The sequence below is a fragment of the Perissodus microlepis genome, chromosome 13 (assembly GCF_051167445.1).
Source record: "Perissodus microlepis isolate ML-2025 ecotype Zambia chromosome 13, ASM5116744v1, whole genome shotgun sequence".
Classification (NCBI taxonomy): domain Eukaryota; kingdom Metazoa; phylum Chordata; class Actinopteri; order Cichliformes; family Cichlidae; genus Perissodus; species Perissodus microlepis.
In genome coordinates, this window is record NC_140473.1 from 5,522,154 (window position 1) to 5,540,335 (window position 18,182).

The 18,182-nt window shown below is 42.4% G+C and overlaps 2 protein-coding genes across 2 annotated transcripts in view; both read left to right on the forward strand.

Annotated features, from left to right (window-relative positions):
• The window catches only part of LOC146374541 (uncharacterized), a 31,274-nt gene extending 22,603 nt beyond the window's left edge, over window positions 1-8,671 (forward strand). Inside the window, exons 22-25 of the mRNA XM_084949204.1 lie at window positions 11-197; window positions 716-841; window positions 1,059-1,197; window positions 5,281-8,671. Of these exons, the coding sequence (XP_084805330.1) occupies window positions 11-197; window positions 716-841; window positions 1,059-1,197; window positions 5,281-5,422 (594 nt within the window). The 3' untranslated portion in view covers window positions 5,423-8,671. The remainder of the gene's footprint in view (window positions 1-10; window positions 198-715; window positions 842-1,058; window positions 1,198-5,280) is intronic.
• A 5,394-nt stretch (window positions 8,672-14,065) lies between these two features.
• Window positions 14,066-18,100, forward strand: calm2a (calmodulin 2a (phosphorylase kinase, delta)). Its single transcript, XM_084948703.1, has 6 exons — window positions 14,066-14,198; window positions 15,086-15,116; window positions 16,126-16,269; window positions 16,378-16,484; window positions 16,567-16,702; window positions 16,821-18,100. The coding sequence occupies exons 1-6, from the start codon at window positions 14,196-14,198 to the stop codon at window positions 16,847-16,849; spliced, it is 450 nt and encodes a 149-aa protein (XP_084804829.1). The 5' UTR covers window positions 14,066-14,195; the 3' UTR covers window positions 16,850-18,100.
• Window positions 18,101-18,182: the final 82 nt, after the last annotated feature.

Below are 18,182 nucleotides of genomic sequence, written 5' to 3' on the forward strand. Positions count from 1 at the left end.
TTTCTCTCAGTTGGATGACATGTTAACCAAAGGTTTTACAAACAAGTATTATAACATCACCGAGATCAATCAGGGATTCACACCAGATGTGCTCGAATATCGAATCAAAGTGTCCAGTGACACCCCCCACTGGTACATCACAGACTACCTGACCAGAATCAGCAGCCACTATGGCATCCATGCCATAGAAGTTAATGGTAAAATATCTTTTATCTGTATATGCGCTGTTACTAGTGTGGATGCCGATTATAAACACAGCCAAAGTTTCAAGTAATGAGGTCAGAGCATGCAAGAGTTCAGGCTTCAGACTCCTCTAAATTCCAGGTTTCTCAAAGGTTTTAGCCCACTTGTTTCTGTAAGATGTCATTAATATAGCTGCAAGCAGAGAAGCCACACCCATCCAGCCTTCTGTTTGTGAGGGAAAGCTAATCAGAAGAAAGTTGGTTTATATGCACACAGCTTGTTTAAGACAGACGATGAACTGGAAAGCTGCACGGAGACATGGTACAAGATAAATAAATATTATTTTTAACTTTTAATCACACAAAAAATCTACTCAACTGGAGTTCAGCATTAAAGACATTAGCATAAACGCTGTTGCATGGACGACACATACATACTCTGACGTCATTATTTGGATATTTATGCGTGTATTTTTGTGTATTTTATTAGCAGAAGCATAACAGTGTTAGTAAGACTGTTTCCCTGCCTACAGACGTGGATGAGTGTAGTAGTAACGAGTATAAGTGTGACCACCCTGCTCTGTGCACCAACACCTACGGTGGCTACCGGTGTATTTGCAACGAGACCGACGTGAATAAACGCCAGTCCTGCATCATAGGTGAGCATCTTGTGTCCGTCCTGGTTCTACATCAAGTTACCAAATTAGTAACCTTCAAAACGCTGCTCAGGTTGCATAGCAACCATTGTTTGATAGAAATCTCACTCGTCTTCCTTTTACTGAGTTGTATGTGTTGTGTCTGAGGCTGAGAGATCACGGGCCTGTAAAGACAAGACAAAGTTTGTTATTTGGCTCATTAGTGGCTGATCTATTACAGAAAGAGGCCGAGTGAGAGACACAGAGGTAGACCTGGTCCTGGGGCTGGTTCTGGGCATCTGCATCCCTCTGCTGCTGCTGCTGCTCCTGGCTGTTCTGGCCTGCGTCTTCTGCTGCCGCAAGAAGACTGTTACTGGAGAGTGAGTGACACGAGCTTATGTACAGTTTTAAATTTATACATAACATGAATGCAAACTGAAATATAAAAGTTAGTGTTTTCAGTGACTAACACTACATTTTGATAGCTAGGAATTAATGTTCCATGAACTCACTGCCCTTTAAGATCCAAGAATAGCGGTGTTAATTTCCAGTGTGTTTCTTTTTTTTTTTCATTCATATGACACTGTTGTCTCCTGGCGCACAGTGAGCGCCTTGCATCAGGCCTCATGTGTTCTGGTCTGTAATGAGCTTTATAGCCTCACAAAAGCTGTGCTGAGACAAAGCCTACAAATTAGCCAGACCTTCGTGGGGCACTAAAACTCTAATGAATAAATATAAAACATGCTTTCAGGTGGGTCAGCAGCTCCTTTGGGCAGGGTGAAACGAGGTTTATTGCAGGTCATCAAAAGATATACTGCTGCAAGGAGTGACCGGGCCAACACGCACATACACTGCTTGCGCACAAACACAGTTACACACTGTGCATTTCAAGGTACAGTAGTCAAGTAGGTCTGCCCAGAGACAATCTTCTGCAGCAACTTGAAGGTTTTAAATCCTGTCTGCTGTTCTGCTGCTGCAGCACTGTCGTCCTCCTATTTAACTTCTCAGTTGGAGTACAGACTGCCCACTCTACTGCTATATTAAACAAAGACACTTCCTACTAACAGCTTTGGGCCGAGTTATGAAACTGCACTTGGGTAACACTGAGGAATAGTTACGGGTACAATAAAGCCTAAACCAGTGTATTGATGAGGGGAGAACATTCACCGGTGGAACAAATCTTTCAGGTTTTATTTATAATTAGAGACAATGTTGGCTTTCAGCAAAATGTCTAAAACAGCACTGTGAATCAGTCAGCTATTGCAATGTTTTAAAGCAGGGATGTCAAACTCATTTTACATGGTGGACCAAATATATGTAAAATAGATGTATAAAATTACAGCAAAAGTTTGGTTGCTAGGTTTTTGCTAATTCACAGAATAATTTTTGTTTTTTAACCTATTCTTTAGTTGCTTTAGTGCAGTATGAATGACCATGTGGGAGGTCTTGATCAGTAGGAAAACCTGTAAAACATATGAAAACACAGTTAGAAGTCCAAAATCTCTACCCTTCTTAACATTTTCCAGTTGGAGTCTTTTGTGGGGTAAATCTAACCCCGGGTCTTAAGTTTGACGCTCCTGTTTTAAAGGAATCGTTTAAACCTTTTTTGAAAGGGAAACTACTGACTACTATTTTCTTGTGTGCTGACTTACCTGAGAAAGTTACTACGTTTATATCTGTGTGGTAAATATGAAGTTACAGAGAGCAGGAACGTAGCTTAGCATGAAGGCAGGCAATGGGGAAACTGCTAGCTGCTAGCTCTGTGTATAATTTGGTATTGAAAATATACCCAGTATATCAGGTATCGAATTTTGTTACATGTTGATGTTAGATGTAGGTGTTGGGCACTGGGGGCACAGGCTTCAGAGTGGTCACTGTTAGACTAACGAAGGCATGAGGTCAGAAGGGTGTGTCCATGGACTATGATGTTCACAGATCACATTGTAATTTGAGAGCACGAAAGGCAGTGGAAACAAGACTGAATACATGTATGTGAATAAGAGGGCGGCAGTATCTAAAGTCATGTAACAGTGAACGTGCAAGGACTAGAGGTAGCAAAGATGGATGAGTTAAATAGCTGGGGTCAACCATCCAAAGCAACAGATGCAATGCACAATGAAGACAGTGTGGATGGGGTGGAGTGGATGGAGACGAGTATTAAGGGCGGTTAATGACAAAAGGATAGAAAGTTAGAAAGGGTTGACATGGTTTGGACATTTGAAGAGGAGGGGTAGCAGATATATTGAACAACAGATGTTGAAGCTGGAGCTGCAAGGCAGGAAGAGAAAGCGAAGACCACAGTGAAGATTCATAGATGTAGTGAAGGAGGATGCTAGCGCTAGGGTGAGACAGCAACCCCTTCCCCTTCTTTATGAGCAGCCAAAATAAGAAAACTGGTGCACAGGTGCAGGGAATTAGAGCTGTGAGGAACACACACATTATTTGCGCTTTCTTTATGAGCTTGCTTTGTCTTTAATTCATGCAACTGACTTTTAGGTTGTGTATTTTTAATCTAAAATATTGACTTTAGTTTTTTCATCTCAATGGACTGGAAATGACTTCAAATTCCCAAACATGTTTTTGTTTATTTATTTATTTATTGCTAGTTGCTAGATTCTGGTTCACAGAGTGCTCCAGGAAAGAATGCAAAGAAAGCAAGAAAGTTACAATTTACACCGTATTTTTTGGACTATAGGGCGCACCGGATTATAAGGCGCATAAAGCGAAACAAAACTGTCAGATAAGTCGAACTTTATTCAACTCATTCAAAATAACTCTCAACATTGTTCAGTTGTAACACTTTTTCAGTTCATTCCTCTTCCACAAATTTCCACAAATCCAGTAATTTACGTCAGCATCGGACCGATACTGATGCATAATATCGGATCGGTCCATCTCTAATTAATACATAAGGCACACTGTTGATTTTTGAGAAAATTAAAGGATTTCCAGTGTGCCTTATAGTGGGGGGGGGGGGGGGGGGGGGGGGTATTTTGAAATGTCTTGTTCTTCAAAAAAAACAACAACAAAAAACTGTAGTTTTTGATCTTTTTAAACTTTTTATATTATATGTGTTTTTTATGTAGTCCTTTCGATGGCCTGATATATCCAGATAAATATTAAATATATATCTGTGTGTGTGTGCGTTAAAAAGTGCACCGCAGATCTGTTTATGACTTCCGCACGGACATAGAGCATCCAAACGAGGTATTAGAGTGGCTTGCTGTTGGTTTTCTGAGGCTCAGGTGGTAGAGCAGATCAGCTACTGACTGGAAGGTTGGTGGTTCGATCCTTGACTTCCCCAGTCTGCATGCCAAAAATCGTTGGGCAAGATACTAACCCCAAGTTGCTCTCCGATGCGTCCGTCAGAGTGTGAATGCATTCACTGAAGTGCAATTGTTGAGATTGCACTTGAGGATATATTGTATGAGATGGGTGAATGAGGCATGTTGTATGCACACTTTGAGTACTCCGAGAGTAGAAAAGCGCTATATAAGAGTCTGACGTTTGCCATTTACCAAGAGACAGGGAGGGGACCGTACAAGCATTTTGAGATTAAAGTAAAGTGAACAATAAAAATCCAGGGAGGTAGTTATCATGTTTTCAGAGAAAAACAGATACTTGGATTACTTAATAATATGATAGTAGTCCTTATGATAGAGCAGCTATAGTTTTTTTTCCTTCTTTTCACTCTTTCCATCAGGCTGCATCAAATATCTTATAAAATCAGCTCTGGATATAACATTTCAACACTCTGACTGCAGTTTAGACTGAGCAATATCACAAAATTAACTCTAATAAAGAAACAAACAAAGGATCTGAGGAGGTTTGCACATTCAATTGGCAGCATTACAAAGAATCACTTGGCAAGATATGCGTTTTTGTTTTGGGTCTGTTATTCACAGAATGACTCATGGTACAGCAGGTTCCACAGCCTGTACCTCATTATCAGTGAGGATATACATATTTGCACAAAGAACAACTGTAATTATATACCATCAGACACCAGTGAATGGCTAATCAGACGACGGTGAATCTAGAGAGCCATTCGGGATGTGTGTTTCATGTTTTTAATCAGCTTTAGCCCCAGATTTCAACCTCTTTCAACACTGTGCTGGAGCCTGCATGAATATGCATGAGTCAGTGAGTATTCCACAACAACTGCTGCCCATCCAAACATTTCCATAAATTTGACTGAAATTATTGTCTATTGTGTGGAAACGTGGATGGGTATTAATCAGATTAAAAGAAAATACAGTAGAATCTACAGAGAACACCTGCTATCGATAGAGGTCGATGCTGCAACCAGGCTGTACTACATATGGACCCATTTAATCCAAGACTCTGCCACCATCTCCTTGTCCGGAAAAATGCACATATGAATACAGAATCATGACCTGTAGACTGCGGTGATTTCATGTTTACTTCTTCAGTATGACTGGCCTGTGTGTGTTTTCTTCCAGAATCCCCCACCTGTATCCAAACTACATCCCGGAGCAGTACAACCCTCCACCCTTCAACTATTCAGACCCGGCTCTGCAGTACATTACTCACTGCAGCCCTCGAATCCTGGACAACTACGTACCAAGGCAGCGCCATAGATAGCACACGCTTACAGCTGCATACATCTCACGCACATTTGCATCTTATCAACCACAACATTAAAACCACATACAGTACACAATTGTGTATGCCACCCTCGTGCCCCAGATCACCTCTCAGCCATCAGCGTGTCGACATGGGACCTCTTGATGAGGCGTCCTGTGGTCTCAGCTGTGGATCATTGCGGCTGTGGGCTGTTTTAGGGCATCCTGTGGACTCTGTGGAGTATGAAACTATGGGTCAGCCTCTTTTTGTTGTTATCTTTAAGAAATTGCTGTGAAGTCATGGTGTATTCTTCTGCTGGGGAGGATGCTGCCGTCGGTGAGGTGCTGGGGCAGAATTTTTTTCATTTCTAGTGTCTTCTCATCCTGATGCACTGTAAGCCTCCTTCATCTATCCATTAAGCATGAGGTGTAATTGAACGCTGGTTTTGCACTTATTTGTTCCTCCGTGCTTGTTGCTTTCACTTCCACTCAGTTTATTCTGTAAAAACAACTTGGTTGGTTAGGGTTAAGGAAGAGATGGTGGTTTTGGTTAAAATGTACCCCCCCCCCCCAGCTTTGTTTTTGACACATGATGAGCGACAGGGGATAGCTACTCAGTGTCTCTTATGCTACATGCGTCAAGGCATTCATGCAAAGGAGAATGAGCGCAAATTAGTCCTGTATGATAAACATCACTAATTCACGCCCCAGGGATGCCAGAGGGCTGTCAATTCAATTCAATTCAATTCAATTTTATTTATATAGCGCCAAATCACAACAAAAGTCGCCTCAAGGCGCTTCATAGATACAGAGAAAAACCCAACAATCATATGACCCCCTATGAGCAAGCACTTTGGCGACAGTGGGAAGGAAAAACTCCCTTTTAACAGGAAGAAACCTCCGGCAGAACCAGGCTCAGGGAGGGGCGGGGCCATCTGCTGCGACCGGTTGGGGTGAGAGAAGGAAGACAGGATAAAAGACATGCTGTGGAAGAGAGACAGAGGTTAATAACAGATATGATTCAATGCAGAGAGGTCTATTAATACATAGTGAGTGAGAAAGGTGACTGGAAAGGAAAAACTCAATGCATCATGGGAATCCCCCGGCAGCCTACGTCTATTGCAGCATAACTAAGGGAGGATTCAGGGTCACCTGGTCCAGCCCTAACTATATGCTTTAGCAAAAAGGAAAGTTTTAAGCCTAATCTTAAAAGTAGAGATAGTTTCTGTCTCCCGAATCCAAACTGGAAGCTGGTTCCACAGAAGAGGGGCCTGAAAACTGAAGGCTCTGCCTCCCATTCTACTTTTAAATACTCTAGGAACAACAAGTAGGCCTGCAGAGCGAGAGCGAAGTGCTCTAATAGGGTGATATGGTACTACAAGGTCATTAAGAGAAGATGGGGCGTGATTATTTAAGACCTTGTATGTGAGGAGCAGGATTTTGAATTCAATTCTGTCACTTTCCCTAACAGTGGTTTTAATGTTGTGGCTAATCATTAGGTGTTTAAAAATGTTGAGATGACAGATTTTGATTTATCCCATCACAAAGAAGTAATCAAACCCGAGTGACTTTAAAAGACAGTTATTTCCAATCCTCTCCATTGATCCAGTGAAGGATGTGCCAAGATCGACAGTTTAGAGTCAGAGTCTTACCCAGCAGAATTCGACAACCTCTTGGCTGGAGACGCTGTTGAAAAGTAAACCACTGCAGTGGTCGTTGGTTTCCAGCTGATCCAACGCCAACAGCTTGTTTGATAGCAACATTAGCATTTGTCAGAATACCTGATGTCAGGTTCTGTTCACAATAAATTAAGTAAAATTAATCCCTACTGGCAAAACCAGTAGCACTCATACCCAGTGAAACACAATGAATTCAATTTGTGTTATTATTCTGCCAAGACTTCAATCCATGAAAAGTAGATGTCGCTGTTTTTTAAAAGGTATTTATCTGCTGTGAAAGTGACACCCTTTATTGTTTATTGATTGACTGTGTCCCAATAAATTTGACAAAGCAAGAGTGATTCAGTGCTGCAGCTGGAAGCTGTCAGTCGTAAAACCTCCCAGACTCTGCAAGTAAGAACCATTTCTAAGTCTAAATAAAATGCCACTTTAGCAACCCTGTGATATTGTTTCAAGAGCAGAAAGGGTGGATGCAATGAATTTTGCTATTGCATCAACCATGTCACTTTATAATGCTGGGTACAAAATGATTGTTTGGCTAAGGATAGTACAGATGTGCAAACATCCTCTTACCAGCTGATACGAGTCATATTGAAGCTACTGACAGCTGGATCGTGCTAATAGAATTCAGTTATTCAATTCAGTTTTATTTATACAGCGCCAAATCACAACACTGTTGCCTCAAGGCAATGTAGACCCTAAGGTAGACCCTACAATAATACATACAGAGAAAAAGCCAACAATCATATGACCCCCTATGAGAAAGCACTTTGGCGACAGTGGGAAGGAAAAACTCCCTTTTAACAGGAAGAAACCTCCAGCAGATCCAGGCTCAGGGGGAGACGGCTCTCTGCCGTGACTGGTTGGGGTGAGAGAAGGAAGACAGGAAAAACAAGAAGTGAAAAGAAGTGTTTCCTTAAACATTTAAAGGTAATATAGGCGGGTTGCTCACATTCTTAAATCAAGCACTTTATGAGAAAAGAGGACATTAGCCATTATAGTCACAATTAGTGCATCATTCAAAGCTAAAGCAACAGTGATGTCATTAAGTTATCAATAAGCATCTGAACTGTGGTGGAAGAAGTACTCTGTCCAGCCTGTGTGCACAGTTAGGAGAATTGAAAATGAGCTTTTCTTCATTCACAGTGTTCATGGAAGTAAGTTAAATTTGAATTCTATGAGTGTATTTTCAGAGTAAAACAACTCATTATGTATTAGCATATAAGCAGGATGGTGTTGGTCAAAAAAGGTCTAAATTTTAGCTGATTATGTATTTTATGCCATGGATGGTAATTAGGGCGTCAGCCTTTGGGGACATGGGTTTTATGTTATTTAAACAAGTGTACAGTCTAAACAACCACAACAGTCCTGTAGCAGTTTAATCTTTGCTGCCTGTAACAAAGAACCACACCTACTCAACCAATCGGCAGTTAAAAGATTTGTATGCTTGTTAGTTAATACGTTGAACTGAAAGGAGAGGTACTCTGTAATACTGTATGTACATAAAGTTTTGTAAAAACCTTCAGTAAAAGTTCCAAAGTATTATCCACAAAGTGTACTTTAAATAAAATAAGTACTTACAGGCTTAATGCTCCCTTTCTGACTGTTTATTAACTATATCTTTGTATCCTAATGTAAATTAAATGTAACCTCATACTTATATTTCTATACAGCACTTAGCGAAATAGACAGTTATTTTCCAGGATTGCATTTGATTAGTATTCCTTTCACAACGCTTCATGCAATTCCTGCTCCTACCACCAGGGGTCAGAGCTGAGACTTTCCACACAAACTGGCTCAATCACATTTGTTTACGAGCTGGGTCTGAGCAGAAACAGCACTCCCACAGCTTCATATAAACGCACACACAGACAGCCTGACACCTGTTCTGCAGCCTTCATCTGGAAGCGGCTGCAGCATGCAGCAGAGAGAGCTACCCCCTGCAGAATGAGATCATCTGAGAGGGGGCACGGAGCGAGGCAGCCCTGCAGGTCCCTGCCACTGCGGAGACAGACTTGGCCCGCACTCCAGCAAGGGTCAAGGACGCGAGAGCTGCTGCAACTCTCTACCCCGTCACTTCTTTTGCACACCAGAGAAGGTGCTCGTGCACAAAAATGCCCCTGCCTAACCTCTGTGATGCTCGTTGATTCCTCTGGTTTCACTTTCTACAGGGCTGACTGAGAGAGTAAACTGAGATTACACCCACACTACACAGAACATTTGTACGGGGAACTTCTGGAAAGAAAGAAGCACAGACAACAAGCTGAGCTCCTGACCCCTGCGACCCCTGTGCGAAAGCACGGGTAGCACCTGTGAGGATGAATTCACCTTGGCATCGGAGCTTTATAGTGCCACCTTTCTGGATGGTTCCAAGCAGCACTGTTTCATGTGCTGCTGAAGGCTGCAGTGTTTGAACTCTGCAGCAGACAACCTGGAGGCGAGCCAGTGAGAGAAAGGGTGGAAGGGAGAAGGACAGAGTTAGACAGAGTCAAGGAAAGAGTTTGTGTTGGGGCGGGCGGGTGGGGGAATTGCAGGAGGGAAAATAAAAAGCCAGTGAGTAAAGATAAACTGTAGTGACTGTAGTGACAGCCAGTAAGTGGTTTTGTCCTTCAGATCCTATCAAATAAAACTACTAGCATGTGCAGGTTTTGTTTTTTGGTGGGAGGGGGGTGCATTCCACTTGATTTAGTGCCAGGCTTTACAAACAGTAACACGTTTCGGGAAGAGGGGGTAGGAAACTAAGTGCATGCTTAACACTATATCCATTTCATCACAACATGATTGAAATAGGCAGGGAATCACAGGCCCAGACCAAATCCTCTTATACGATTTGAAGCCATTAATCATTTCTGCCTCATGATGTAATTTTGAAAAACAAGTCTTTTCTCAGTAACAGGTAGGCCAGGGTGCCCTATGGGATTGACTCATGAGCGGCTAGCCCGTTGTTAGACCTTATATGGCTAATACCCTTATTGAATGGCTATAAAGCCATTCTTGCTGACAGGGAGTGGTTTCCAGCATTACTGAATGGACCAGATGTCTGGCCACTGTGTGCTGGGAACTATTGCTAGTAATCAGGAATTATTTGCAGAGGCTGGTCAGATGTACAGACAGGTGACAGATTAAAGGAAAAACCCAAACCTTTGTTCCTAACAAGGGGTCAGAGTACAGTGACATGTACCTATGGCATGGGAGGGTTTTAATTAGAGGGAAATGCTGTAAATCAATAGAGAGATATTCCAAGTAGTCACCTTTTTTTCTCTTTCTATCCTGCTAACTTCCATGTGTCATGATCTTTGCAGGAAACAGATCTCAACCCGCCCAGTGAGATCTTCATGCAGTTCAGTTCAGTTTTAATTGTATGGCACCAAATCACAGCAGTCACTTCAAGTTACTTTATATTATAAGATAAAGACCCTACAATAATAGAGAGAAAACTCCAACAATCAGCTCCCTGTGAACAAGCACTTGGCAATAGCGGGAGGGAAAAACTCCCCTTTAACAGGAAGAAACCTCCAGCACAACAAGGCTTTGGGAGGGGCGGCCATCTGCCACAACTGGTTGGGGGTGAGGGAAGGAAGATGGGACAAAAGATACACTGTGAAAGAGAGCCAGAGATTAATAGTAACTAATGATTAAGTGCAAAGTGGTGTATATGCATAGTGAGCAATAAGAGGTGAGTGAAGAAGAACCACTCGTTATATCAGCATATAAGCCAAGACTTAACTTACTGAGGGTTCGGAGTCATTGATCCAGCGCTAACTACTTGTTTTATCAAAAAGGAAAGTTTAAGCCTAAAGTTAAAGAAGCTGGCTCCACAGAAGAGAGGCCTGAAAGGTGAAGGCTCTGCCTCCCATTCTGGGAGAGAATTCACCAAAATACTATGGAAAAATGGTGCTCCATCCCTCCAGCAGAGAGCCACATACTGTGAGAATCAGTGCTAAGGAACAGTGAAGCTATTTCAGACACCTTGTTGAGATACTTGTTTTTCCCTTGAATTTTCTCCTCATAAGAAGATAAAATAAAATACATACATGCACAAAATGCTGTTTGACCATCCCTGCATGTACACATACACAGTTGCATTCAGATGTTCTAACACGCTCTCCAAAGCAAACAGGTGCAGCGCCCGATGTGCACGTTGCTGACACGATGCAAAAACTCTTTTCACTACTGGCTTGACACACGGCTAACAGCCATTCTCTGCCATGAAAGGCAATCCTCTCACTTGGCACTGAAGCAGCAGGTGCATTACAAATCCTCATCCATTAAAAATGGCGCCTGCGTCTTTCGGTTACACAGGTAAACATCGTCTCATATTTGTCACCTGCGGTTCACATCCCTCAAAGTCCTCGCACAACTTGCTTGAAAGCTGTTTTGTTTGAGAGCCTATGCCAGCTACCATAGGGCGAGACGCGGAGTACAGCTCGGAGAGATCACCAGTCTGTCGCAGGGCTAGCACATAGGATGTAAATGGCTGTCTCTTAAAGCACTTTGGGTCCGCTTCGGTTGTTTAAACATGCTATAGGCTATAAATAGCATTTCCAATAAAGTAGTTTATTTAACACAATTCAGTGGGCTACATACTGAACCTAGCGGATAGAACAAAGTATCCCTCCTATTGTACTGGTATCATTCCAGTACCAATAGCAGCATTGGTATCCATACCATCGATATCTGGATCGATCCACCCACCTCTAAAGCTAACTGCTGTCAGTGGGAAGGAGCATTAACGTGTTGGGGGAAGCAATGTATTAATGAAGATGGAGGGCTGACTTGAGCTCATTTCCACTGAACTAAAGCAAACTTTGACCCCTGCAGTACAGTAATGAAAACTGCAGTATTATAAAAAGAAAAGCTCTGGGCTGGGCAGCGTTTGATAAGAAAGCAATACGTGAGGTAGTTACATATTCACAGAGCTGATAAGAAGAGGGGAGACGTAATATGTGCTAGTGCCCTGCAGTGGTTTGAGCATTGTGATTAATCTGAGCGACTAAATAAATAATAAAAAAAATAATACCCCAGAGTTAACATGATACCCAACATCCATAATGCCAAAACAGGCCTGCAACAAATACTGTATAGTGTTCCATGTTAAACCTAGTGTTCATTTTAAAGCCTGCTTGGCTTACATCATGGAGCCTGGTTTCAAGTTTTATAGACCATTAAGTAACACCTCTTTAGTTCCAGTATGCCCAATCCTTATTAAAATCCAGCCCGTACATACCTTTGACCCGGAACGAGGCGCTCTGAGACCTGGGGGGCATTGAAAGTCACTTTATCAACCAATCAAACATGCACATTAGATAAAGTGTAGCTATAGAAACCGGGGCAGGAGGCCAAAGTGGAAAGCTATTATGTTTTTGAAATATTTATGGCCCAACAGTGTACCATTGTGTCTAAAAAGGTCTTATTAGAGCAATTCCCCGTTGACGTTCCTTAATAACGTGTGAGCTGAAAGCAGTTAAATGTCTGCGGCATTGACAAAAGTGCATAAAAGTCCACATTGTCCTGTTTGCCAAGTGTTTTTAAGGAGACGCAAAGTGAATTCGTACACCTCCGTGTACAGTCATCGCACATGGATCAGCTTAACTGGTTCTTGTGACCGATTCAGGCTTCTGTGCCGTCACCTCTGGCATTGCCTAATCTGCACAGTGACAAAAACCTCAATACGGGAAAATAACAAAACAGAGTTCAATGAAAAGAATCCAGTACGATTCAGATTAGTTACTTTTTGTTTTGCAATTGTAGAGTGGGCTTGGCCGGCTCATTCTGAGGCTGCTCAGCGACTCACAGGGCACGATCAACAGCACTTCTGTAAACAGCCCAGATGGAATCGGAAAGCACTCTGGGTCATCATTTCTTCCATATAAATGTGACAAATTCTGCTTATGCTTATAGTGTGACATTCGTCTCTAATAATAAGAAGAACTGGGAGAAAGGCAGGGGGTTGAGGCTGTTTAGGCACATTGGAGATTCTAGTACATTCCAGAGTTGTTCTTCAAATCTGTCTCCTCACACATCTCTGTCCACCCTCCTCCACCTTCTTCCCCGCAGTCTCCCACGGGGCCAGGGCAGAGACAGGTGGTCACTGGGAGACAGGAGAGCAGTCAGGCATAAGCAATCAGGCTATCAGATACTCCAATCCACACCAGCAGCAGCACAATGAGACCCGAGCATCATCTGACAGCAACAGACCCACTTACATATTACACATCTAAATGTGCACAGTGCACACACTCGCACGCATGCAGGAGCTGTAACACCTAACTATTAGACCCAAACACTCCATCCCTGACGCTGCATCTAATTATGCATAAAATTCAAAGTGATGAACACTTGCACAGCAGAAAGGAGGAACGCAGGATCAGTCTGGGGTAACCTTGTAACAGCCATTTAAAACAGCATGGCTATCAGCACACTAATAAAATATAAGTAATGCAATCAGAAATGAGAAAACTGCAGTAATAGAATAAATAGAAACACAAACTGGGTCAGTGCTAGCTCATTTACAAGTAATCATTTTTCTTACTGGTAGCTAATTACTTATCAGAATTGTGTTATTGTGCCTCTCTGAAGACGTTGCCCATATGTATACACACTATGCAACAAGCTTGTCTGCTGTGCCTGTGGCACTGACTGAGATGTCTATGGATAAGATGCAGCGGCAGCGCAGACCATGGGAGTGACGCATTGCAGGTACAAACACACCAATCAGAAAGCGCGATTTCTTTCGGCTACAGCTTGTGCCCCATCACGTAGTAGCAGAAAGTATTAATCCGCCGTTATGTAGACCGCAGGAGATACGCGGTGTGATTATAAATATCAGAGTCGAAACCTTCACAGCATTCATAGATGAATGTTTAACTTGTTTCTTGTTCTTACTGTATAGATATCGATTACGATTTTTAAAATAATAATAATTAGGGACCTGTAGAAGAGGCGAGTTGGCGGATTGATATTAAAAAAGAGGAGGAGTTTCGAATAGCCGTTAAAGGCGAGTCCAGTTGCCTCTGTGTCAGTGTGTTCATAGAGAGTGTTGAGTTTTGGAAGCTTATTCGGCTTAGGTTTATTACGAATTTGTCGTGAACCAGCCACTACATCTACATCGAAATGGTAAGGGAAATAAGACTGGCTTTCATTTGCGGGTTGGATCCGTTCGTAAACCTCTACCCCGTTGTTTTTTTTCCCGGTCGGAATGAACGGAAATAAAACGTAACTCAAAAATGCCCGCTGTAACTACCGCATTGCTAGCCGAGTAAACGTCTTCTTTACAGTAGATAAACAAAACTAGCCCGTCCGAGGAAGCTTCTGTTTAGTCTGAATGAAAGTATAACGTCTGTTGAGCACCGTTTACGCATTTACACTTAAAATGGTGCATGTGCGTCGAGTGTCCCAATAATGTTGCTTTTTATGGCAGTTCAGCTGCGTCCTAGCTAGTGTCCCGCCTAGTAGTATCCTTTAACCGAGTAAGCTGTATTGTGACTATTTGCTAAATGCGGTATTACTTGCTGTATTAGTCACTCATTGTGCTGAACATGTGTGGCGTTGTCTTGAGTTGATGAACCGGCATGTAATGGTAGCTAGCTAAGTGCGGCTCTGCCTAGCTAACGTTTACCGCCAAATTGTACAACATTAATTTTATACCGCAAATTTGGGGTCTTCGAAGATCGCTCCAATATTTCGCGCAATTGCCAATGGCGTGGCGATTTTTTATTTTTTTTGTCTTATTTTTTTTCCTCCTTCTGTAGGACAAAGTGCTGGCTTACAGTCAAGAAAATGCCTTTGTGCAAATTTACTGGTAGTACTAAATATTGCTGTTGTAACAACATAATTTTCGTCAGCTGTAGCAGCTGTGCCAAAACGCGGCTGTAAATTTGAGAGAATACACGTAAACCAGCATGGGGGGGGTTAAGCAGGAAAGTGTAACGCGAGGCGTGTGTGTATATTTATTGTTCTTGTCTGGCATACTAAAAGCTGTTTTTTGCTCGTGTATATTGCAGGCTGATCAACTTACAGAAGAGCAGATTGCTGGTAAGACATGGCTGCATTGATCTTCTACTTTTCCTCATAACTGCAAGTGGCCTGCCTTATGGATCTTTGCATCCCATTGCAGTGGATTTATACTTTTGCCTTTTAAGGCGTTCCACAGAGCAGCCTGCTGGTCATAAAACTGGAATGAAAGAAACCGCTGTTGCTTACTGGCACTGGAGCGCTTAAGGACTCCCTCATGGAAAACTTTGCATTTTCATGGTTGCCATGTAATAAATGATGTAATCTGAAAGAGCTGTGCGTTCTGGCGAGCTGTTGGTGCTCACCTTTATATGCTTGCGTATGGCGTGAGGTACTTGCTCATGAAATGGGAGTGCTACAAGAACATTTGTGGTAGTATACTGGGCTTGGTGTGCTGGTATGCTACAATAAGGTGTTATGTAAATAATGCAGGCCTGTAAAGTTTATAAAGATGATTCATACAATTTAGTGGCTTCCTTATACCTTCCCGCATGACCTGCGGCTTGCCCCATGGAAATCAGTCCCTGTTGATATTCCCGCTGTGCACAGCAGGCCCTCTCTGTCAGAACAAAAAAGGGTGTTGCCCTATGTGTTTGACCCTGGAAATGGCAGGGCAGGTTCATAGTTTTCCTGACACTGACAAGCTGCTGCACGCCACTACACATTGCCCGTTGGCCTCATCACGCTTGATGAGTGTGTCATTGTTCGTCATCCCTCAGGGCTCCACCAAAGCTGCACGGGGCTGTCATTTGTCGTTGATGTAGCACAACTTTGCCCTCTGTTGCTCCGCCTCGCGGTCGCTGCTCTTGTTTAGCCAGAAACTTGTAGTTGGAACTCGAGAGGGTCTCATCAGTATCTCGGAGTTGATTTATATGGACATTTAAGGATACAGTTATGAGCTTGGTCTTAAAAGTGGGCTTTGTGACGTGATGTTGTGGTGTCTTGCCAGTTGTTGCCGATTGCTTTACAGGTGTGTTTTTGTTTTGTTTTTTCCCCTCACTAAAAAGCCAACTCTCTTTGTTGCAACTAGAATTCAAGGAGGCCTTCTCACTCTTTGACAAGGATGGAGATGGCACCATCACTACCAAAGAGCTGGGCACAGTCATGCGCTCTCTGGGCCAGAATCCCACAGAGGCAGAACTGCAGGACATGATCAATGAAGTGGATGCTGATGGTGAGAACTCGATCAAACCTCAAAGGCTTCCAGCTGTTTACACAGTCACTGTGCTGGATGTCAGTTGCTCAAATGTGCTGCTTCTTAAAAACTTTTTTTTTTCTTCAGGAAATGGAACGATAGACTTCCCAGAATTTCTGACCATGATGGCCAGGAAGATGAAGGACACAGACAGCGAGGAGGAGATCAGAGAAGCATTCCGTGTCTTTGACAAGGTAAATGCATCCAGCCGTTCTAGTGTACATATGCACTGTAGTTTGTAAGAAGGGGAGCTCACTGGCTGACCTGATTTCTCAGGATGGGAATGGCTACATCAGTGCTGCTGAGCTGCGCCATGTGATGACAAACCTTGGTGAGAAGTTGACTGATGAAGAGGTGGATGAAATGATCAGAGAAGCAGACATTGATGGGGATGGACAGGTCAACTATGAAGGTTGGTATATAGTTCTCTATTAGTCTTTTTTTTTTTTTTTTTTTTTTTTGTAAACATTTTGGGCTGACTTTTTAAATGTAAAATTTTATAATTTTTTTCCCCCTCTTCAACCCTGCAGAGTTCGTACAAATGATGACGGCGAAGTGAAGGCCTTGTACAGATTTCGTATATAAATAATTTGCCTTTTTTCTTTGTGTAATTTATCTGTAAAATCTTAATAGCCCCTATTCATCCCTGCCCCTTCTGCTGTCCAAAGGAACTGCATGTAAACTGCATAGGCTCTTGTCCCCATGTCCCTTTCTTTTGCTGTCATGGTGTTTTGGAGTGACAGAACGGTCATACAACCAGATGCCGTGGAGGCCCCTGGAAGCTGGAGAACTTGGAATTTTCCTGTTATGTGCTCGGGGCCCCCTCCACGCATGGTGACATTGGAAACCTGTCAGCTGGTTGTCACTTGGCAACACTGTTGGCATGGAAACGATGTAGAGAAGTTGAAACTCTGCATGGACTACGGACAAAGTATATATGGAAATCTCAGCATTGCACTACTGCAAAAAAATGACACGGGTGTATCTCCTAGGTACTCGTACAAACTCTTTTTGTATCTGCTGTTCTATATACCAGAAAAATGACACATTTTACCATGCTTTTTAATGTTTTACTCTCTACTTTTTTTTTTTTTTTTTTCTTTTTTTAAATGACCACAGGTCAAATAATCCATTCCAAGTTGTGTATTTTTTTTTTTTTTTTTTTTTTTTTTCCAATAAAATTTACAATCTACCCATATTTGAAAATTGTCTTGTTTTCAGTTATGGATTGTTGAGTTTGTATACCCTGTAATAATTCCCATTTTGTATTGAAGACAGGATGCTCCAGTTTTGATAGGTTTGGTTTTTTCTTTTTCTCTTCTTGTTGCTTGGAATACATGAGATGTTTACCAATTAAGTCCCCCTGTTAACCCCCCTCCCCCACAGCACTGAGGAGCATCAGCCAATGCCTCTTAATGTTCAGAAAAGCTCACGTCAGATGTGCATTGTCATTAAAATAAAAGCACTGAGTGGGATCAAAGGCTTCTATTTTGAAGTACACACAATGGTACTCGAAATTAGATTAGCCTTGTACTGTCCAGCTCACCCATCTGACTGCATAGGCCGTGTGTGTTAGAGCCAGCACAGCACCATGTAGGACCTGACTGCCTCATGTCTTGCGTGGCATTTGCCCCCAATCATAAGATGTGGGTGACTGAACATGTATCAGAAACCATGGTGTAAATAGGTGTACCTGTGTGGGACTCTAATTTTCTGTTTTATTTCTGATGAGTTTGTTACAGTAGCTTGCAGAGATACTAAGTTTGTTATTTTGATGAATGACAAAATAAAGCTCTATTGTGGACCTCTGTGCTGCTTCCTGTGTGAAATTTGTTTGCTGTTTTTTGCAGCCCATTTTGGGAGGGGGGGGGATGCAATCACAGCACTTTGGA